At 31.5% G+C, this 25,057-nt stretch overlaps 1 protein-coding gene across 4 annotated transcripts in view; it reads right to left on the bottom strand.

Annotated features, from left to right (window-relative positions):
• LOC148272413 (paired box protein Pax-6-like) overlaps positions 1–25,057 on the bottom strand; it is a 99,741-nt gene that overhangs the window by 64,650 nt on the left and 10,034 nt on the right. For all 4 annotated transcript variants that reach the window (XM_088240072.1, XM_088240069.1, XM_088240071.1 and 1 more), the window contains exon 2: positions 2,546–2,737. In XM_088240072.1, coding sequence (XP_088096198.1) covers positions 2,546–2,737 — 192 coding nt within the window. The remainder of the gene's footprint in view (positions 1–2,545; positions 2,738–25,057) is intronic.

Below are 25,057 nucleotides of genomic sequence, written 5' to 3'. Positions count from 1 at the left end.
GTATTCAAATCCCATGTATACATTTCCATAATGCTTCCATTACGAAATCAGTTGCGAAAACTTGAGAGTATACGGACGCGATCTGATCAATGAATGGAGTGATAAAAAATCGATAGTGTCTAAATATTCTAAAAAAATCCTCTCACGGGAAAGAAATAACATCCATAACCAGGAGGCAAACGATACGAGTTAGACAGTGTTTATTCAAATGAATCTGATCATATTTAATCGAATTAATGCAAAGCCTCCAGCATTCTGGATACAAATACAAAACCAGCGATCACCGATATGCTACCAACTATAAGTTGCCACAAGCGGCACCGAATTTTGGTAGCACAAAAACCATTGGGCCTAATTATAAATTGAGAAAAATCACGCTATAATTACGAGTTAAGAAAACCCGTATAATTACATGGCCATAATTTCATTTTCCTATCTAATAAACCATCTGGGCTCCGTTTCTCTAAGTAATATCTATACGAAATACCAAAATTCAGGCATAAATCACACAGTGATCGCTTGTGAGACCTGTCTCGAGGCTAAAATATTGTTTTGTTTTATGAGAATATGACCAAGGTGGTAATTAATATTATTTTCAAGTAGCCGAGCGGACGATAAGTATCGGAGAGTCGTCGCCTCGTTTGTTGGTAGAATTCAACATTCAAATGTCCCGAGGACACTTATTTAAGGGGTGGGGCGTTAAACAGGGCACCCTGGGAATACAAATTATGTTCTAACTCTAGAAATTAAACATTCTTCGGTTTCAAGCTGTATTTAAAAGGTGTGTGGAGTTGCTTATCATACATAGGTATGCATGTAGGAATTGTAATAATCCACATTTTTATTTATAACCAACAAAAATAAATAAATTAACAGATCAGTTTTAAGTTTACTGTAATATTGACAAACACCATAATTTCAAACAGAATTGTTCGTATTTTTGGTAACAATTGCATTGGCTTTTCTTCCATCGACATTCCACCCTCCATTATCTCTAATGGAGGGTGGAATGTCGATGGAAGGCCATATTTACGGTTATACTGATTTAATACTAATAAAAGTGATTCGATTTTTTTTTATCGCAATGTAATGTTTGTTTCTATACACAAAAAGACATGTTTAAAAAAATATATAATAAATTTTTAACGCAGTTACTGAAATTGCGCTGATTACTTTCTTGAATAGAATATTACAATGTTCTATAGCTTGGTTAATCACGAATTGCTTTCAGGAGCTTAATGTGATGAAGGGCCAGTTTTTTTCTTTAATAGCTTCGCTGCTGTCGATTTTTTTTGTGTTATACGTTGTATAGCGTTTCTAATGAATTATTTATTGTTGTAAATAAGAATATAACAGTCCAGTCCAAAATTGGCAAATGCAAGGAAACTCACATTAAATTGTAATATCTGCGCATTCAACCAATAAATGGTTGACATCATATCTGATGACTATCGCGCTTCTGATAATACAATTATTTTAGTATAAATGCTTAGTGATTACTGACAACACAACTGATTATAATTATTTTGGTCTCAATCATCAAGGTTGGTTAGCAGTGAACATTCACATCTCTTTTTCCATTTCTTTCGATTTTTAGCGGATATTTTCAACCGCCCATAAGATAAAACGTAGTTAAAATATTTTAATTTCATCAAGATTCTCCCATTCTATTTTATGTTTCGTTCCCTCTACTGTTTTGAGTGGCGCATAGTTTTCCAAAATAGTTATTGCTAATAATCTAGTGTTTTACTCATTTATTTATGCTATTAAGAAAGAGCGACCAAGGAAAGGAAAAGGGATAAAAATAGATATTTAAAAGTTCAGGATTCTGGGGATATATAATAATGTCTCAGGCGTTTCTTGAAGGTGGCTAGAGAAGGTGCATTTTTTATATGAAGGAGTAGCTCGAATTTAAAAAAACCTTGAACGTAAAACGTAATAAATAGTAATTATAATGTATAATATTAGAAATCAAACACTGATTTGAGTCTACTGAACACTTTATTTTATTTTTACAAATATAAAAAATATATAAACAAAAATTTCGTGACGATTGTTTTGCCTTGTTAGGGCACTTTCAAACGGATGTCAAAATGCCTTAACAAGGAGAAACAATTATCACGAAATTTTTGTTTTTAAATTTTTTATATTTGTAAAAATAAAATAAAGTGTTCAGTGACTCAAAACAGTGTTTGATTTCTAATATTACAAGTTTAAATATGGAGTTCTCAAAATAAACACCAAATCTTCAATAAATAGCAATCAATTAATAAAACATTCAAAAGATTATTAATCTATCAAGAACAAAAATATAATTATGTTCCCAGAGAGACAGGGCATTGCCTTTTCGGTAAGTTTTATCTATCGAAAAGTGAGCTAATTTTTTTTTTGCGTTTCAGCGGTCTTTGCATACTTAATCAAAAAGTCAAAGCATCCTTGGCACTGTCGAAAAGAAGCCAGTGCTGGTTCTGTAGTTTTCAACAATAAATCATATGTTTGGAACAGAGAGAATGAAATAAATTATGTATGTTCTGTGATACCTTACCTAATAGTTTGGTGACTGCACCCTGTTGGGTGAGCATGTGCTGCGCGAGGTCGTAGTGGCGGAGCCCGAGCCGGGACAGCTCCAGGAGGCGGTGGTGGGAGAGCAGGTTGGCGGCCAGGGGAGGCAGGCCCCCCAGGGGGCCACCCCCCGAGTACAGCCCTGGCGCTCCGCCCCCGGACGACGACACTGAAACTGATCAATCAAACGGTTAAATTCTACATTATTGATATGGAAGATATTGATAGGAAGATAAACCCGCCGATCAAAAGAAAAAAACATTAATTTAGAACTAAAAGAGTGATAACAAATAACGATTGTTATCATAACGGTTTTTTTGGTCGTTTATTTTGTGTTGTATTTGATTTACCTCTTAACGTCACTTATAACCAATTATAAATGCATTAATATTGCATTAGGACACGGACAACTTGTTGACTTCGGAGCATTTATATCATTAACGTTTATATTTACTTATACTATTAATAATTATTGACATTTTATAGTTCAATTCATGTATTTCATTGGATGCATTCAATTTTTATTACGCGCAATTGCCTTTAGTTTTTTTACTTCAGTTCATTTTGTAATACCTACATATATAATACAAGAAAAAAAAAACAACCATAAAACATGGATTGTAACAAAATTGTCACGTTCACTAATAGTATTAATGATGTACGTAAAAATCAGTGTATTAAAAGCGATCATATAGTAATATTTACTAACGTGAATTCAAATATTTGAGAAAAATGATAATGATTGTGTGTTGTGTTAGTAATATGAGATCTTCTGCAATAAAAGTCGTACTTCAGTATATAACTCTTTGTTTCTTCTAAAAATAATATACCTTATATGTAAACATGGAAAATAAATATAATTTGTTAAAACTTTTTTAGTTTAAATCATTTCTAATTTATTTATTTTTACCACCGTCAGGGTTTCATTGTGTCCAATACTGTCAGACTGATAAGAGATTAAATAAAATCTTATGTTACACCATTGATGTATATAACTAGAGTAAACATGAGCGTTCAAAACATGTTCCCTCAACCTGCGGTCAATTGTCATATGTTTGACAGAACGGACTTTAGTCTGTTGCGAGCGTTCACCGGCTGCTTTTCTTCTCGCAATTATTAAAATACCCATATGCACCCTAAGATACTGTACAAATCGATCTAGAAAAACAATGGTATAACCTTTCATCGGTAAGTAATATTTTAATCCTAATCATCACTTGTTTAAAATAGCTATTCTAATATCAAAAACGTTTTATAAATATGTTACCAGCTATCTCTTGTATCTGTCCCGCTCAGTTAGTTGGGCGTATAGTGAAACGATAATCAAATGTGACGCATATGCGGAAGGGAGCGACATACTGGATAGAACTTACATTAGACCGATGTAAACAGTCCGTGCTTTTTACTGTACTACTTGTTTTGCTTGTCAAAGTCGACGTGATATGACGCGACGATACTTGCAACCTCCGCTGGTCATTCCTTTCCTTTGAGAATGACTTTTTAGCTCAAATTTGTATGGAGTTTTATTATATATATCATATTTCAATGTGTTACACATGGTTTTTCAGGGCCATAACGCGAAACTTCAGAAGACGATTTTTTTTTGGAAAACCCCATTTTTTATTTAAAAGGCAACTCGTTTTTAGATTCTCCTGAGGCATGCACAGCACGTGTCTAAGCTAGGTCTACCGCCACATCATCAAGAAGCTCGATACAGGAGGCAGTTGCATCTATTTTCGGACTTCAATGTTAGTTATGAAGTCGGACCACCTTATGCCTAATATTCTCCTGAAGAACTTACTCTCAAAACTCAGAAGCCTGGTGTTTTGAACTTTGGTGGGGTGCTAAGATTCACACCCACATAAGAGTACTGGTGTTATAGAAAAGTTGAATAATCGGCATTATATTTAATTTTGAACAGGTAAAAAATAGAGTTCAACACAACACGCATCATGTTAAAAGTTACTCCAACAATTCCTAGGCGGGTTGCGAGCTCTTGGTGCATGCTTCCATCCTCAGTTACGTAAACTCCCAAGTATATAAAGCTGTAAACTTTCTCGATCCTTTTTCCTTTATTATTGAGAGGCTGATCATGGTCAGGACAGGATTTGTTGCACACAATCTTAGTCTTTTTGGCATTGATGTTAAGACCTACACGAGTAGAGTTTTTCTGTAGTTTGTTAATAATTTCCTGAAGATCACCTTGTATCAAAACTCGCAGTAAATGAAGGTTGTGGGTTTTAATAACCACTAAGTAATCAAAATTTCATCTACTGAAAGTTTTTTAAAAGAAAATATAAAGATTTTACTGCCGACATAATGTTTGTTTATCCCCTGTTCACAAAATAGAAGCCCGTATTCTTGAATGTCAGATTTATGTCTACCATCAAGCCAGTTTTTTTTATCCATTCCATTACTAATTGGTTATTTCTTGTTAAATCTATAAATACAAGCCTTTTCACCCTTCAAGTTTCACTTGCAATTTTATTATACTTGAATTAATGCTGCATATATTTGCCATGATTACGCTACGCATCGCGTGACGCTTCGCTATCATTCATTTTTATACATTAATCAAGCGGATGTTTTTAAAACAAATGCAAACATTGATTTTCTGGAATACCTGTTTAAAAATCAGGGAACTTGTAGCATTGACATCAATACTATCCATTACTTATTATCTGAATGTCCTCCAACGCATCTTACTCTATCATTATAATCTCATAAGACGCATGCGCTTCACCACATTCCTGCGCATTAAAAGAATCACGAGCGCATTCAGATTGCTGCCCTATGTTCTAAATAAGTTAATTGAAGAGTGGCTGGGACATAATGACACACAAGACACTATGTTTACTGGGTACTGCTTACCTCCTAGTAACTTCTGTGCTCCTAATACCTGGTAGCTGTAGCGACTAGGCAAACAACTGTCATAAAAATTCAATGACTCTCGAGTTCATCATATTACACGCATTATAACTCTACCTACTTGTCTGGTTACGAATTACACTCATTCATTCTTCAGTTTTTACATCTTTACAGTCGCTGTCTCCCTATTCATATTGCCGATCGTATTTAACTAAAGATAAATTAATGATACTTATCTTATTCAATTAATTAGAAAGTTCAGCTGTTTTTTATTTTATTATTTGTTAATAGACTATTAAACTAAGCCAAAATGTTTTTTTTCAATTTTTATATTTCGTATTATCAACGCTATGATTTTTTAAAGTTTTGGTTTCCAAAATAACTCACTCTCTATACCTCTGTGCCACAACGTCGAATATTGTATGAAAAAAACAACGGTAAATCCAAAGGATTTTATCTAATGGATAGAAAAAAACACTATTTAAAAATAAGTTTACTAATCAAATTTTTTTAATTTTTTTTATTAACATAAACGGCAAATCTGCCTATTACAAATATTTATAATAATAATATTTGGCTTAACCATATGGATATTTTTTGTAAAATAATTCAGTTTAATGACATTTCAATCATAAAATTTCAAAAGGGTGCCTTTACATCAGCAATCAGTTTTAATTTTCATGATTTTATAATTTTAAAAAAAATATTTTAAATCTTGAAATAGACTACACAAACATATTCTTATGTGTGCTTTAATAATAACAATGTACATATATTTATTTTAAAAGTTATTTAACACATATTTCTTAACTATTTGTTTTTTTTTTCTTATTCATAAACGTTTTTTTCATCCAAAAAAAAAAAAAATGTGACTTCGCCTTTTTTATAAATGGGAGTCTGATTTTTACCTTTTCTCTGGTATTGTGATCATGTTCATGTTGGCTTTGATAAACTCTTTGTCCGAAATTCTGTTCCTTAAAATGATTTTTTTTTTATGTTAATTGTACATTGGCGGGCTTATTGCCAAATGGAAATTTCTTCCAAGCAAGCAAAATAATACAAGTTTCATTTTTGAAATTCAACTGGCAAAACATATTTAACAGAAAATAATAAAAAAAGGTAATGATATACGAAATGAGAAATCAACATAAACTTCAACTATACAAAATAGGCTCTAGATTTCTAACTGTCCATGCGATTTGTAGCTGCAGGATATATTATTTTCTAGAATTTATCTATAATTTTGTACAAAAAAAAACTAGTCACGTTATTAGTATAATATAAATGGGGAATAAACTTCTAACCGCTTGTAGCTGCAAGACGTGTTGAAATCTAGCTTCCGTATGTTACTAAAATGTATAATTGGAAACGGGTAACTAAATCACATCCGCCCATGCGCTCTGTAGCTGCAAGACGTTTTGGGAAGTTTCTTTTGTTCAGTACCCTTGAGGTGATTTTTTTACGAAAATAACACTATAGAAGGTATCCAGAATATACAAATAAACCAATGACCGGTTTTATCGCTTTCGATACGTCTACACGACATTATAAAGCTTAATGCATTCATACAATACATCATCGAATGCAACCCTAGTGGGTCGATGAAAAAAAATATTCTAAGTTTGTTTTTACAGATTTGTTTGAAAAATTTAATATCTACAAACACGCACATTGCAAAGGTCTACATTTCGCTGGAAACTGCACGTGAATCTATTAATCCGCTTAGAAGAAGTTAAATAACATCACACGTACAGAAGAATTATATATATGCAGATAAACAATAAGGATCCTACCCTATATCAAGCTTATCAACTAGAATTTGCGACATATTGCTGCGCTTATATTGTTGGAGATAGACTTACAGAACTTTGATCATATTTAAGGGATTTGGAATTGAAAGGGTCGGGGATAAAACTAACGGTCACCGTGACCATATTTAAAAAAAATAAGTTGTTATGGTGAAAGAAAAGTTGTGTTTTATTTTATTTGGGAAACCGACAGTTCTACATACATATTTATAATAAACAACAATTTTACGTCTAATTTGGTATGAAAAAAAACAAAATTATCTTTATCATCAAAGAAATTAGGAGCTTCTGCTCTTTACCTCGTAGAGAACGAAAAATTTGCTTTCGACATAGTAATATCTCATATTTGGATCTAACATAGTATTTCTCTCGCATACAGAAATATCGCAGTGCAAAACTTGACTACTTGCAGACAAATAAATTGTAAAACGCATTTTATTATTAAATAAATAATTAAGTATTTTATTATACCGTATTTGTAATTACTATTTTAATTTAAATCGTTGCAAACCTCATAATTATGATTAATTTATTTAATAAAAAGTTTCCTGAATTAATGACATTGTTTTTTTTTTGCTGATAAAAAATATCACTAAAAACAGAATACTATAATATCAGCAATAATTAATTACAGAAATATATACATGTAAGCTTAAACCTACACAAAAGGTTCCTAAAATGAAAAGAACAGCTTTAATTTGTGGTTTTGGTAGCTCAAACCCACTCATTAGTCTTATGATAGTCCATTACCTGGCACAAGTCTGAAATTACACGTTAGTTCAATTTGTCCGAAGTTATGAGCACTTATAAAGCGGTAAATTAAAAAAACAAACGCCCTCGACCAGTGAGCTTTGATCGACTGATCGCGGAAGATAATCACTTTACAAGACTAACTCGGGGCTCGCCGAACTTCAAAAAAACTCAGGTAAATATATTTACTCTGTTCACCCCCTATAATTGATTAAGTCGGTGTGAACTGCTACCGGATAAGATGCTAATCGGATGTGCGGGAAGCATCGCTAAGTGGTTTTAAAACATAATGAAAATATTTATTAGGTATTTGATTACAACAATGAATACCTAATTACTTTACACCTGGTCAAGATGTAGGGTGAGCATTAGGGTGGGTAATTAACCGTTGTAATTATTATGCGAAATGTGATTAAACTGCAATTAAAATATCGCGGAAAGATATGTATCGTATTATTTATTACCTTGCAGACGAATTATCTTTGTTGACGATAGTGTCTTAGAGTGAAAAAGCCCTGTGAAATTATAACTCGATGAATTTATCTATACAAATGCACCGCACCGTTAAAAGGTACATTAAATATATATTATGACATGAAACAAATTTAATCACATTCCGTTTATTCCTACTTTTGACATCTCAATGTTCGATTATTTGTTGGATTTGGTCGTACCATGTCTTTCTCGATTTTTGAATCCCTCAACATTTGCACCATAAATCTTTTTAGCAGTTCATTCGCTCTATGTGTTAACCAACGCTGACCTCAACTCCTGATTTTGTCGATATTTTTTGTCTCAACCTTACATAATATATAGATTTCGACATTTGTGCTCGTATAGTATAAGAGAGATTTCAACGGCATTTAATTAAATTGAAACTTTTAAAAGGGTAACTCGTTTAAAAACCTTGCTTTTTTGTATAAGTAAAACGTGCAGGACCCACGGTTTTTGAAACGGTTTCGGGTATGAGGAGGAAAGTACTTTGACTGTCCCCGGACTGGAACCCGGAGTGTAGGACTGGCCACCTTCACGTAGGTAACAGACGATCGAAATATGCAGCATTTGGCCTTCAAATTCAGTCCCCGTTGCACTTGTGTGTGCAAAAAGGCAAATTATAATTATAACATTATATTTTGTACCTTTTAAATTATTTTTATGCGACTTTTTTCTTTTATTTTTCTTTAAATTAAAATTTATCCGGTTTCTATTTACTTTATTTTTATTACCGTCTATAAAAATGTGTATTTTTATTTTATTTGGAACTTCTAAGTGCCTAACATTTCTTAATTGTTAAATTGCTTTTATTTTGATACTGACTATGTACTTAATCAACAGCTTACACCACTGTGGAAAATTTATATTGACAGTTTTCACAATTTTCGTTTATATGTATTCTTATTTTCTGTATACAATATATGTAAAAACTGTTGTTTTTTTCCCAAGTAAAAATAAATAAGTAATAACGATTTAAGGGTATACTCGTAAAAGTGCACTTTTTTTTTAACACAAAATGTCGTAAGGAGGTTTTGATGCGAGATCCTATAACATTTATAAAAAGGATTTCTTGGCTGTCATAGAATACTTACAAATAATAATATTATAATATTTGGCTGATTTATATACCGCCATTTTTGAAAAAAATCACCTCAAGGGCGCTTTACAATTGTATACCTAAACTTACATTCTAACTAAACTAAACTGATATACATATTATATTTCCAGATTTAAAATTGAGGGTATGATAGTCTAAAGAAGTGGGATTTTAGTTTGGATCTGATCTGACTAGGACTGTCGATGATTTGTAAGCTTAAAGGCAATTGGTTCCAGGCAGAGGGGCCGGCAGCGGCAAAAGCACGATCTCCAAATTTAGTGTTTGGGAAGCGCCGGATTTCGACAAGTTTTCCTTTTCCGTATTCAATTATGGATTCCCAACTGCAAAATATCATCAAATAATAATATGTAATTGTGAAATGTACTATAATTTTATAAAAGAAATTTAAGGACCTTGATAGGCCTTGTATTATTTTACTTATTATAAGAGTAAGTAAGACATTTAGATTTATTTAATTCGTTCGCTGAGTACACGTAACCGCAACTTTATTCTCAAAACATGGATACCAAGCGCATATTATAAGCTCTATGTTTGTTTTACCAATTTCATCATAAAATAACTGCTCTCGGTTAAGTAGGTTTTTTTTTATTTAAACTTGTTCCATAATTTGGGACCCCTCTGAATCACACCACAACCTTGAAATAAAGAAGGTTCAACAGCGATTTTTGCGATACTTATAACTTGAAGAAAATAAAAATTATCCATTCTTTTACCCATCATTATTTCTAACAAGGATACTGGATGACACCCTCTAATCTCGTCGTCAAAATTTTCTTGGATAACATTTCTATAAACTGATTTCTGGATGTATATATAATCCAAATATACTGAAAACGATCTGTTTGTATGTTCCCAATAATAATACTAGAGCCAGATCTCATGCACTGTTTTACACACCCAGAAGCCGTTCAAATGCAAGTCAGAATTCAACTATTAATAGGGCCATTTGCTTGCTGAATACAGCTTCTGCGGATAACATAGATCTATTTTTCTGTACATATCGGCAGTTAAGCAGCTATATGCTTTATATTAATTTACCTCTAACTTGTATTTACAGTCCGCATAAGGAAATGGGTTAAATAGCCCTTAAAATAATGCAGCCTACAATCTGTGATATAAATAAAAGTATTTTTGGTTTTTTTTACAAAATGTAGAAAACCAGTTATAAATTTTATTAGTTATCATAAAAATCCATATTTTAGTCAACTAGTAACCCATTATTACTCCATATTTTGTATTTATTTTAATTTTATTTTTAAACCGGTTATCTCGTTACTAAAACGAAGAGATAGTTCACGTTGTGATAAAGGTTGGAAAAGCTCTCTCAGATAATTTAGCGCATTGAATCGTTATATTTTACAGGTAATGATGGTACGAGAATATTGGTTATTCACAGTCTAATGTCCTACCCTCACTGCGGCAATGTCAGAAGCCCGACAGCTGTTCGTCCTCTCCCCAGAGGGCCCTGATAGGCCCCCTGGTGCTTATTACGAAGAAGGTTTTGTCAACCGTCAGTTCGTAGAGAACACCTTGCGAAATGCAAATTGCGACCGACCTGACAAAAGAAAACACACCGGAAAGACGCCGAACCGATTGTTTGTAAAATTACATCATATCAGCTAATTTTACACAAAAGCTTCGTTATTATACTCGTAGGGTCGTTTCGATATGAATTTCTTACTTTGAATAGTAGCTTTTTTCATTTAAATGTGTTAACTAAAATTTAAACAAACATTTAAAAATGAATATTCGAATCACTAACTTCGTAGTTTTCCATATTTGATTATGAAAAAATATGAACTTTGATTAAAATTATTAAATATATTGTATTTGCCGACAGGTTTAAAAACACTACGTTCTGTTCCTCTGTCAAGTCATAAAATAAAAATGGATTTTTTCTTACAAAAATAACGAGTACGAATTTTTAATGAATCATTTGCTCACATTATCCATTCGGTGTATTTTTTTTTTTAATTAACAGGAAAATGTTGTGAGTTAAACCAATAGTAAATCGAATACTTCACGTTGACTTTGCCAAGAATTAAACCTAGGACATCAATAATGGTAGGGGAATTTGTCGACCGCGACACAATAAGGCGGACTTATCTAGACTCTATTTCCTTATTTTTTTTAACATATGTCCATGGTTCTGGTTCTATTTTACACACATAACTATTATACAAAGAAATTAATTAATTAATTATAAATTAAACAATAAGTTGGTGTAAATTATAAAAATAAACAGATGTAAATGATAAATGTAGTATAAATTATTAATACTAAAACCCAAATAAAATTTAAAAGAGAAAGCTATCGTTATTATTATGCGGATGCTCTAAAACTAATTAAATGTTTTTCTTTTAAAAGATCTACCAACCTCGAAATATCACTAGAGGAATATTTGAGTTCTTTCTTTCACTTCTTTCTTTCCTTCCCACTTGTATACGTTCATAGTATAGTCTAGATATTTAGTCGATTTATGTTAATAAAAAAAATGAGTAGTTAAAATATTCTAATTTATTCATAACTCAATATGTTATTATACCTAGTACGTCCTGGATAAACAAATTAAGCTTTCGAAAACGACAGCCGTTTTCAGAAGTTTTGATTTTGTCTAAGGGAGGGGATCATTACCGGAGACAACTATGTCCAGGGCTGGTATTCCAAACGAAATTATAGCGCGGTATAGCGCGTTTTTACGTACTAAATACGGATTATAGCGCGCTGTAAACGCGTTCGGAATACCAGCCCAGGTGTTGATTAAAACCGATGTCTAAGTAATGATTTTTTATTTTTGTTATTCTTTAAAACTAAGCATGATTCCACTTTCCATTATGTTGAATCCTAACTTAATACACGGCTCCTGGCTTCATAGAGTTAGGGATTTTTTGTTATGTGTATCTTTGTAGGAATAAATAAATAAAATAAAACAAATATTTTCTCGAATCGACCGGTTTGGGTAGGTAGGAAGAAATCACCTAAATGTAATATGCTCGCCTTTAAACGTGCATAAAGTGTTTTAATAAATAAATAAATACCTTCATTTGAATTTTAAAATAACGTTTTATTTACGAGGTTGGTAAAAGTTGACTTGCCGGATTTATACTGTGACAAGGAACTTCAAACAATTCTTAAGTGTAACCTTTTGTCTGTTAAAGAAGTTCAAGCATCACATTTTTTAAGCGTCTTGTGTTGTGTTGTAATAGAGCGAAGAATTAACTTTGGGGTATGACAAATGGGAGTGTTTTGGGGGTTGGAGTGAGAGGGTTGAGAAGAGTATCGGGGTAAAGTGTGGTGCGAGCAGGACAACACGAATAGGGAGACCGGTAACGCTTAACTTCATTAGTTACACTTTACAGGTGCTTGTTACTCTTAATCATACCAAAACAAATTTTAAAAACTTGATTGTCTCATTATTTAAGGAGTCCTTTTTTTATATCTAGGGAGATTTTATTTTTAAAACAAACTAAAAGCAACGCAAAAAGTCACTCGCAAACGAGTGGAGGCGTATAAAAAATCTGATATGAAGATTACGATAAATACAAATTCATCATTGAAATAAATAAGAGAGATATATAAAATCTTGCATCCTATGTAGACTCGAGTTACACCACGGCCACACAAGAGTAAACATAATGATGTTTTATTTATTGGTACATGAAACAGGTGGTACCGTCTACATATCCTCGATGGACGTATAGTTATTAAACTTCTGCACAGCAAACTGATCCTGCTTTCATTTTGTTTAGCATTAGCTAGTCCGAACACATATTGTATAAAGTACATTAGTTAGTCTAGGATCCTGATTCTATTTCACACTCAGGGCTGTATTCTCAAACTACCCGGACACAGAGTATATTACTAAAGTAAATTAAGTAAATAACAATATACAGTATTTTATCAAATCTGTTGAAACTATTAAATATTTTATTGTTGCCTGTGTAAAGCGCGCTTGTGACTTTTTACTAAGCACGCAGCTTATATTCACCAGATGAGAGGTCGTTACAAATATTTTCTATCTGAGAAAACTGAAACTCAGTATTTTTATTTCGCGTTCATTGTTTTCCTTTTAACCTTTTCTTTTCTTTCTTTTTTATTTTATTTACATGTTTTATCTGAATTGTGTATGTACTTTTTATTTATTTTTTCTGTTTTGCAGACATAAATTTTTATTTTTGATTTATTGGGTATTTTTTAGAAATCTTGTTTTGGTTACATTTATGACCACACACTATTTGTTTTCTAAAGTTTCAAATTTATATATATATATAAAGTTTCTGTTTATTCTTTAATTTTATAGTATTTTTTTCTCTATCTTTTGCTACTTTTTTAAACATATTTTTAGCCGTTTTATCTAGTTTTGTTGAGTTTTTCCTTTTTTTAACTTTTTACTATTATTTTTTTTCAAAGCATCACAAACAAAAAAAGTTTTAATTTATTCTTTATTTTATATGTAAACCATCTTAAGTCTGTACTCTTCTTTTTGAACCTTAATTGAAACTAATGCCTCAGCATCCAATGACAAACTGTTATTTAATACAATATTTTGAGTTTGTCCAAGTGTTACAGACCAAAAACTGGATTTCACCTCCTAGAGAGTCATTAAGATAAACCTTTCATATTCCTTTCTCTAAAATGTTCTCCATCCCTGTTGTAATTTTTTAATATTATTTAATAGTTTATCGGGACAAATACGTTAAAATACTTTTTGATATTTTAAAAATAATATATTAATATTGTAATAACATGTGTATTTTATTGAATAAAGACTCCATGATAAAAGTCATAACAAAATATGCATCAATTATCAAAGAGGTTAACACATTTAACACCAGGTAAAAAAAATCAGATACATCTTAAAAATTGGACGTTTAAAAGAGACCGTCATAAGCGCCAAATAGGATCCATGGTGGCCAATTCCGATTGTATCGGTAGATACTGCTATTATGTATGAATAATACAAGAGCTCCTACTGGTTTCCCCATGGGGTCCCATGGATTTACACATTATAAGCGTTTTATGAGATATTAATGGTAAGTATTCCATCGTTTCTTACATGACACTCTTAATGCCGCGCAGAAAATACACATGTTTAATTAATGGAATTAATTAATGACCCATTAATTACGAGCGTTGAAAAACTGGATTAAATAACTCATTTTGATTTAAATACTTCATTGTTAGTTATGGAAAGGTTTATGGTGCGATGAAAAAAGTTCCGATTAACCGTCTTAAAATGTTTTTTTTTATTTATGAAAAATTACCAAAATCGCTTTTTAATACTTCATGTCATTTCTTCCAAAATTCAATTAAAATTCGTCCTCATCGTTTCCCTTCTGCACCCATTGGTGCATAGAGTACTGCATTTGTAAACCATGTAAGGTGTTTCGATTATCTGTTACATGAAAGCAAGGCGATCAATTACTGCGCTTCAAGTCCTAGTCCCGGATCAATGAAATATTAAACAACATTCAAAATATCAAGTTGATAAAAAAAATTGTGGTTAAAAACAAATTTGTTTTATTTATTTTATTTAACATTTAAAATATTTTTTTCTCTTCCACCCTGCCAGAAAACACTCGTTCAGGGCTCTGTTTTTACATCGCACAGCTAATCACTTTACCTTCTTTTAACATATTATCAAATTACGCTGTTTTTGTTTACCAATTCGGTGCCCTATGCACCATTGGATGCGGATCGGGGTATGGCGATGATGAAATAAATAGTTGAAATATATTCACAAATAAAGATAAACACACAAAATTATATTTTAAGTTAAAATATTGTTGATAATATAATTTAAAATGTTTGAAATTGATCGATTCGTTGCATACTATAAGAAAAAGAAGAAAAAAATTAAGCGTCATTTCACAAACGAATCATTCAAATAAAGCTCATTTTTCGTGTTTTGATTTCCGCATTTAAGATAACAAAATTATGGCAGGTAAGCTAATAATAATAGATGCGACGGGATTAGATATGGTGGTAAGATGTTTATGTAACGGCAGGTGTAGGCAAACTATGACCACCCTGTTGAAGGCATCAGATGCTTGTCACACAGGGCGTTGGATAATAGATCAATCAAATAAAAAATGATGCCCTTAAATAAATATTAAAATACGTTTTTTTCCAAACGTTCTAGATTATCTATATGATATGTATTTTATAACTCATCGCGTATTATCTGGCGACTAGTAGTCATTCTAGTATAGTACATATTCATGTTAGCTATAAGATGGGTCTACCCCTTTCTGAGATATCGTATGATTTGTTACTAGAAACTTTGTATATATCCTTGATTTTAACTAGACGCAAAGAAGCTGATGTTGTCACACTACGCAACATTGTAAATAATGTTATAAATTGTCCATGCTTGCCAAATGAAATAAACTTTAGGATTCCATTTAAGGCCGCCAGGCTTTGATGTACTTTCCACACAAAATCATTTCAAACTAATTATGCTCTCCGTTAGTGCGATTTCATATAAATGCCAATAAATTTAGTGATCTTTCGCCTGCGTTAATTAAATAAAAAAAAATGCAATATAATGAGTAATTAAAAAAAATGTTTAAATTAGTCACTCTTTTGATACCTAAGTATTATATTGATGAAATAACCTTTCTATATATGTATATATACATATGTGTGTGCATTTTTTATTTTCAGTTATATTCTTTCGATATAAAGTTACAGTTTGTAAAAAGTGAATTGCGTACTTTTAAATAACTTCTATTGTATATTTTCAAACATATTTTTATTACGTTGCGTTTTAAACATTTGCATAACTGCTACCTATTATTGTTTATAAACTTAAATATGTATTATTATAAGCAAATTTGTTTAATAAAAAACCCATGGGCGTTGAATGTATAAAAATAAAAAATTAAATTGATGAGTCTTTCCTGAGTGTCACTACACCATGCAATATTTTTTTATTTTTACAAACAATGAAAAATAATTAATTTTTTTCTCGGCAAAGCATCCAAATCTGAATGAAACATGCCTTAATTTATCAAAGTTATTGTTGCAGTTAACGAAAGAGTTGACAATATTAAACAAGTGGATCACAAGTAAACAACTCATAGAACAGGAATGAACTATCCAATTATAATAAATAATATATTTAATTTAAATACACCTAATTTTCATTTCGTGAATTATTTAGTTCGTAAGAATATATACTTCGTGTCTTAAACATTTTTACTGTTTTTTTTTCAAATGTTGCACTATTACACTATTGACCATATAACGGTTTAGGGAAAGAAGATGATGAACGCTAAGTGGAAAAGATAGACTCAATAAGCAGATGTCTAGTAAAAATGCGTCATTAGGTAAAAATCTGCAGTTAAATAAAAAAATAAAAATAAAAATATGCATTTTAAAAAGATAAAACTACAAAAACCCACAAGACTTTTAAAAAACATTTTACATTGATAAATTATTATTACACAAACAACACGCATTTTACAAATGTTCGTAAATATACTTAACCACTTACCGATTTTTCTTTGCTTACTGGTTTAGAGACATACCCGTCTCTTCGTCAGGATACTAATTATATTAACATTCAAAACCCACTAAATGCCTTCATTTGGGATTTTCACGTTAGTGTAATTAATGTCCCGACGAAGAGACGGTAGGCACATTAAAGTAGGTAAGTAGTAATATACAAATATTTATGAAAAATTATTTAAAAATTTTCCTACAAATGTATATTTTGAATATTATTAATAACACGTTTTGCACAATATTTTTTTTTAAGTCAAACAAATCAATTTAATTATATAAACATGTTTAGTCTAATTCTTTAAATGAAGATATACTGACTGTATAAGCATGTGGATTTTTATTGTAAAATATCTAGAAATTGTACGTTTTAAAGTATCTACCTTTTTAAAATTGCCTCATATAATATAATAGCAGTCGGCCTCTGCAGTGTAATGGTCAAGATTTCACTCACGCATGAAAGGTTCCGGGTTCGATTCCCAGTAAGAACATAAAAATGCTATGTGATTTTTCTCAAGCCTGAGTGTTTTATGCTCCTATTTACCACCGTAATTGACCATCCTGGACTTTTGTGGTACAAAAAATAAAAAAAAACAAGCAAATGAAATATTAAAAATAAAATCCAAGAATTAATTTAAACAAATACGCATCACGAAGACTTCATTGATTAATAAACACTGCACAGGCAAATATCTGTAATTTAAGACTTATAATGAGGCATTAGGCTACTTATATTACGCATATAAATTAAATGTGCTCCAATTTGTCTATCCATTCATGTAAAAAGAGAACCGTATGTTATTATACTTTATGATTAATATTGTGTACCGAAATTGCACCTCTCGATTATTTGTCAAAACGTGATATTTTTTTTCCTCTCGCGCGTTCAGTCCCAAACGGGATGCGCTACATCCATAATTCATCAGACTCTTGAATCGGCGGAGTTTTAATGTTATTATCCTGATATCCTGACTGCATGACGAAATGCGAGTGACATCGCATTGTGTAAAGAAGTTCGAATTATCATGAAACGTAATTGATATTACTTTCAGGTGTGTTTATATGTTTATTCTTAACGCCTCGAACCTATTTTAAAGAACAGTTTTAAAATTAATACTTAAAATTAACTATATAGTAAAATGTGTGGACATATGATATGAAATATTGATTTTATAATAAATTCTGAAGTCAATATTGCAAAGTTTATAAAGGCATTTTAAGCGTCATCTAGATATAATTTATCGTATCGCCTCTTGTAACATAAAATCGATTCGCTATTAATTATTGGTGAACCAATACAATTGCATATTTGACACAAGTGACAATTAAAAGGAACAGGTATTTGAAAATAATGTGTACGTTTATTATGTGTCAGAGGAAGAATACAATTCTGACTATGAAATAAAACCAGAACTCGAACGAGTGTTTTAGACTCGATGGTTGCTCCCAAAATTCGAGTGCAGATAAGTCCGCCTCGTTGTATAGTGGTTGGCGTAATCGCATACCATGTTTAAGGTTTCCAATTTCTAGCGGGGTAATCGTGAAATCGTCGCTTCAGTTCGATTTTGTCCAACAGACCAAAACACAACAACAACAGTTTTTTTTTTACTAAACAGGCACAGATAATGAAGACAACTTATGATAAAATTCGTTAAAAAACACCTTCTACTATATAAAAAATATAGTTTTTCTTTTTATTTTATAAATGAAGGCTTTTTCAAAACATCTCCGTACACTTAAATTAATTTCGTCAAAAATTTCGATTTAATTTCGTTCTGTTGGAAAAAAATGAACTAAAGCGACGAAATATTGATTTAAATGGTAGTTCTATACTGCAATAGCGCTTCTTTGTAAATTTGACATGTGTGTTTGTATTTTTTCTTCCATTCGTCTTCTTCTTTTTTTTTTTAGCCTTATTCTCTCCACTGCTGGATGAAGGCCTTTTCCAAACGTCTCCATTCCATCCTATCACCCGCTTTCACAATCCACGTTTTACCGGCAATAGAGGCGATATCACTAACCCGTCTTTTCTGTGGCCTTCCAACACTTCTTTTGTTTGCCCATGGCCCACTTTATTATTCTAGGTGTCCACTTGTCATCATTTTGCCTCGCCAAGTGTCCTGCCCACTGCTATTTCAATTTCTCTGCACGATCCATGATATCCACGACTCCGGTTCGGCGCCTTATTTCTTGATTTCTTACTCTGTCTCTTATACCGAAAATCTGTCTTTGCATGGATATTTGCATGCATTTTAATTTCTGGCTAATTTTTTGTATTACAGGCATGGTTTCTAGTCCGTGAGTTGTCACCGGCAATATGCACGATTCAAATATTTGTCTTTTTAAGCATGTGGGGACTTTATTTTCAAAAATATATTTTAGTTTGCCGACAGCAGCCCAACTTAGTCCTATTCTTCTTGGCAACTCCGCTGTCTGGTTATCTTTACCAAGTTTGACTTTGTGTCCTAGATATATGAATTTATCAACCACTTCGATTTTATTATTCTTATGAAAATGTCTCTCCCTGTTGGACTAATAACCTAATCTTTAAATATATTCATTTTCAAACCAATCCCTTTTTCTTCCATTATTGATGTATATAATTAGCTCATTTATCTTTTATGAATTTATTTCATTATATGAAACAATTTAACTGTTTATTATTTTATCGCCTTTTATCATAATTTTTGAATGCTTGTTTCTCTGTTTTCTATTTTTATTTCTTAAATATTGAATATAAAAAAGGCATTAGGGGGTTTCTAGGGGATAAAGATGACGTGTCAGTTTCTGTTCATACATACTCCTACCCCTCATCAATGAAGAGAGAGTTTGTATTTCTTATAAATATTTTTGAAAATTTCCTCTATGCGCAGCTGAAAGATAGTTCTCTAGGATTACAGCTGCGGGTGGATAGTAAGCTTTTAAATCTCTTCAAAACAATATTTTATTGTTTCTGAACTTGCACTTAAAGCGTAAAACTAAACACTTTATCGTTATGTAGCAAGTTGTCGAGATGCGCTGTATTTGGTATACAAATGGAGTGCACTATAGAACACTAGGTGCGAATAGGGGAATGATGATGAAGGTAATTTCATATCAAGTAATAACATCGTTTTTCCAAACAAAATAATTGTTTAACTCATGGAATTTATTTTACTTTTGAATTTAAAACTGTTTCCTTCAAACATTACAGTTGTCTTTTGGAGTCCGGCAGATATCGGAGCAGAACAGTGACGGATTACTTAATACGCCGGACTACTGGAAATCACTAACAATGACGCATTTGAACGCCAGAAGGAATTGACAGAAGTCATTTTTTTTCAAATTCATAGCGGGGCCGGAGAAGAGATGTTCGGGATTATAGAGGGAGTAAAGTATTTACTAAATGCGATTAAGTATTTGTATATAACCACTTACTGACTTTTTTATGTCTACCAGTTTCGAGACGCACCCGTCTCTTTGTCAAAACGCAAACTGAACTAACATGCTAAACCCACTACTGCACCTCACCATAGTTGTTACACAAAAATATAAAACCGCCACGACATTAATTTTAATAAGCAAGCATTACATGCACTGATTGGGTTATGAAAATATTTTATATTGTGGGAGAAATAGTTGAAAAATGAGCGAAGGGAGGAAGGAGGGGCGTAAATTTAATAGGTTTAAGGTAACCAGTACAATGGAACATCGTAACGGGCGATATTAAAAAGTTTGGATTGAATAAGTATTTTTTTTAATTATTAAAATAATATCGAATTCTAGCATGCTGTATTTTTGTACAAAAATTGAGACTTAACATGTAATGTAAAGGTGTACTTAAAAAAAAAATATGTAAAAGAAATATAAATAACGTTCTTATAATTAACCCTAATATTAAAAATTTTCGACTATTTTCAACGAATTGTAAATAACTCACTATTAAGAAATGGAAATTAAGTTGGAGTAAACTGGGATTCGAACCTCGGACCTCTGACCCGAGAGTCCGCAACACTCGCCACGGGACCACAACTTGATTTAATTTTATTTAACGAACACCACAAAAATAGACAAAGAAAAAATATATTTATTCGGATACTACAAATTTAAGCAGAATAGGGAATGTTACACAGTACGTAAAATTGCCATTGAAATTGACCAATGATTGATTTTAATGTCTGCAAATACTATTGGTAAACTTAAATAAGATTTTCAGCCGAAACTGAAACCGATTTTTGGCTTCTGTTTTAACTTCAGCTGAAACCCAAACCAAAACTCAAACTTATTTGAATATTATAAAAAATAACTTAAAAGTCACTTCAAAACGTCCAAAATTCGACATATATATTGTTTAACCTTACGAGTTTATTAAAATAACCAAATAAAATACACAATGAAATAAAGGGCTATACCATACTAAGTAAATATGTTAATATTCAGTTCTTCAACACTGGCCTTCCTCACCGACAGGAAGCCAATACAAACTAAAGGTCACAGGTCACCCGGTCATGTCACAAGCCATGAGATAAACCCTAGTGCAGCCAAACGTAATCCGGCACATCCCGACCGCAGGTTTCGGCTGAGTCGAAGTTTTGGCCGAATCTGAAACTGCGGCTGAAACTCGTTTTACTGGCCTAAACTAGCCGAAACCGAAACTGCGGTCAATCACGAGTAAATACCTACATAGTATACTTCTAAATTACCTTCTCTAAGAGGTACCCACTCTCTAAGACATGTGTACCATTGTTTCGCTATAAAATATACAAAGTCACACGCTAATAGTCTTGTTTGCACCCTGTGGACAGTAGACATTTCACAAGTTTGTATTTTCCTTACTGGTCGAGTCTGACGCGATGGACCATGCATGTTACGAGGAATCTGGTTTTTATGACAGCGCCGATTTCAGATAGGGTTGTGAACGCCATACCAGTTTAATGATTTATAACTGATTTAAATCAAAGATATGATGTATTTATAAATAAGACGTCATCAAGACTTTCTGCTATGGGAACAGTTCAATTCTTCTGATTTGAAATATCAAAATGCAGACATATTAAGAACGTTGTCGATTAAAATATAATTACTTTTTGACCGGAAGATTACGCCTTTTAAAATTTAGACCAAACTTTTGTACATTCATTCTTACAGAAAACTTGGTATAAATGTCTTTTTTTAATACCATTTACAAATAATAACTTTAACATTTAAGCTGTTAAAGTAAAACATTATTTTTTGTTTTTGAAAAGAAATGCAAGCATTTTAATTTTTTAATTTTGTGATTGTTTAAAGATTTAAGTGATCGTCTTCAAGTATCATCAAATATGGTTAATTGTTTAGAATTTTAATGAGATTAAAAAGTTAGCATTTTAATTTATTATTTCCCAAAACTGATGTTGATGTACATATTTAGTAAAAATATTTAAATGCAATAAGACATTAATTTTTTTAAAGATCGAATAAAAAATAAAATCATCGCACCTATTATGTTGAATTCATTTTCAAATAAGATAAATGTTATAAAAGCTATTAAATACACCTTTAATTCATTCTTCTAATTTGTAGAAATACGCCAGCCATTAAACTTATCTCAATGTTTGACATGTTTATTTGCAAATAGAGAACTATAAATTCAGTTTATCTTTATAGTGTTTTCAAATGTGTTACCGTACACTTAAAGATGCGATATGTATTCAACAATACCGCATTTAACTTGAATCGTCCTCGCTTCACTTAAAATGCTCACGTTCCATATGGGTACTAAGAAAATATTTATAAACATGTCATTAGGTACAAGTATGCATATGACGGTAGAATCTAACCGGCATAAATTAGCGAACGGTCGAGTTTAGCACTAAAGCTGGTTTATACTTTTCGTTGTGATCGTAGAACAACGACGAATGTTCGGAATATGCGACATTGACTACCTTTTATGTTAGATTTAGAAAAAAATTACATAAAGGCTTTACATTGAACGTTTGAAAAAAAAAATTAATTGACCGTTGACAGGTAGTTGGTTCGCTCTCAGTAATTAATTTTATATTTTTAACTGTTAAATCGTGTTATTAACCAAGAAAACAGAAGTTTAGTGTAAAATAAAGACAATATCAAGATTAAGAGAAATATTTAAAACTTATATACATGTATATATAAATATTTATATTTATATCCTGTGTTGAGTTTTTGTACTGACATTTTTTGGTGGAACTGCATTTTTAATTATAATAATAAAAATACGTATCTAGTTTCGTTACACTTTTATTTATAAATTTTTACCAGACATCCACCAGTCTAACGATGTCGGTCACGACGAAACCCGGTCACTGGTAAAAATGTATAAATAAAAGTGAAATAAAACTATATTTGTATTTTTATTATTATAATTATACTAAATGTTATTAAATATTTGTATGTAATGTCTACCGGCTTCGAGACGTACCCGTCTTTTCGTCTGAATACAAATTAAACTAACAAGCAAAACCCACTACACACCTTCACACAGGTAGTACTGCATTAAAATTTAACCAATATGCCGATTTCAAACCACATGCTTTAGGCGACCTTTTTACATGCACTGATTATACCTGTAGTTTATGAAAATGTTTTATTTTGTTTGTTGAAAAAAAAGGAAGGAATGAAGGGAGGTACGTGAGTTTAATAGGTGTAGGGTGACCATTACAATGGAACATCGTATAACGGGCTATATTGAAAGGTTGTTTGATTATTGAACAAAGAAACATTATTTTTTAAAGCTTTCCTAATGTCAAATTTTTGTATATTATTTATTTTTAACCCTTTATTATTTGTATCTAAGATTTTAACTCTTGTATTTTTATTAAAATTGGTTATATATATTCGTGCAATAACTATGTTGAAGGTGTCAAGTGGGTTTTGCATGTTGGTTTAATTAGTATCTTGACAAAGAGACGCGTACGTCTCGAAACCGGTAGATAAAAAAAGTCGGCAAGTGGTTATATACAAATATTTAATAACATTTAGTTAATGCTTTAAATATCAATAATATATATCATATATAACTTACCCAAGTATCACGTGATTTACGTTTTTACTTATAAAGTTGTGATATAAAGTATAAAAAATAAAATAAAACCACTGTCATGTTTAGTAGAGGAAAAAAGAATAGCTAGACGAGTCTATCTTGAAAAAATTCAATCCTAGCTTCTTCCACATTTATACCTCCTGACATAAATTCCAATCGGTTGTGTCTACATTTTACAAGACAAGACATGAGATTTTGGTTTATCTGATCATGCCACGTCTTTTTTGGTCGCCGTCGTTCAAAGTTACCATTCATTCTCGCCATATATATCCGTTTTTTTTTTTTTGCCATCCATTTGTTCTACATGACCTAACAATTTCAGTGTCCCTTCCAACTACAAGATTTGTAGGTTTTCTAGCCTAATATAATCATTTGTACATTGATTTCTCGCATATTCAAGACCGCGTTAACTTTCAATTTTTTTGCATTCATCTTTTCTTTGCCAAGTCTATGTTTAGCTTCCATACATTAGTGTTGGAACTAAAACCCCGTTGTGCACCGCCAGTCTAGCTTCGATTAACAAATTGTCGTTGCGCCGGCAATATCTGTTGAGAAAACTTTATTTTTATAAGTAATTTTAATTTTTCATTAAAACTATGTAATTTTGATTCTAAAAAATAAACTCGTATATTTTTTTGAAAATGAAATTGTTTTATTTTTTCAAAAATGTTTAACAAATTTCTTCATCAAAAGGCACGTTATTCAATTAATATTCTGACATTTTTAAAAATATTACTTACAGATATTGCCGGCGCAAAGACGATATTTTCTTTAGCGATTAATATGTTTTAATTTATAACGAGAGATTTTTTCTTTTGTTAGTTTTCATTTTTATGCTAAAATTTGATGAAAAGAATAATGCTTATCAACAGGTTAACTGCCAACTTTTCAACTGATTATGCGCCCTGTAGATGC

This window comes from Micrasema longulum, unplaced genomic scaffold (assembly GCF_059751315.1).
Source record: "Micrasema longulum isolate JH-2025_06_02 unplaced genomic scaffold, ASM5975131v1 h1tg002338l, whole genome shotgun sequence".
Lineage (NCBI taxonomy): Eukaryota > Metazoa > Arthropoda > Insecta > Trichoptera > Brachycentridae > Micrasema > Micrasema longulum.
The sequence above is the reverse complement of the archived record's forward strand: the minus strand, read 5'-3'. Positions and strand labels throughout refer to the sequence as shown.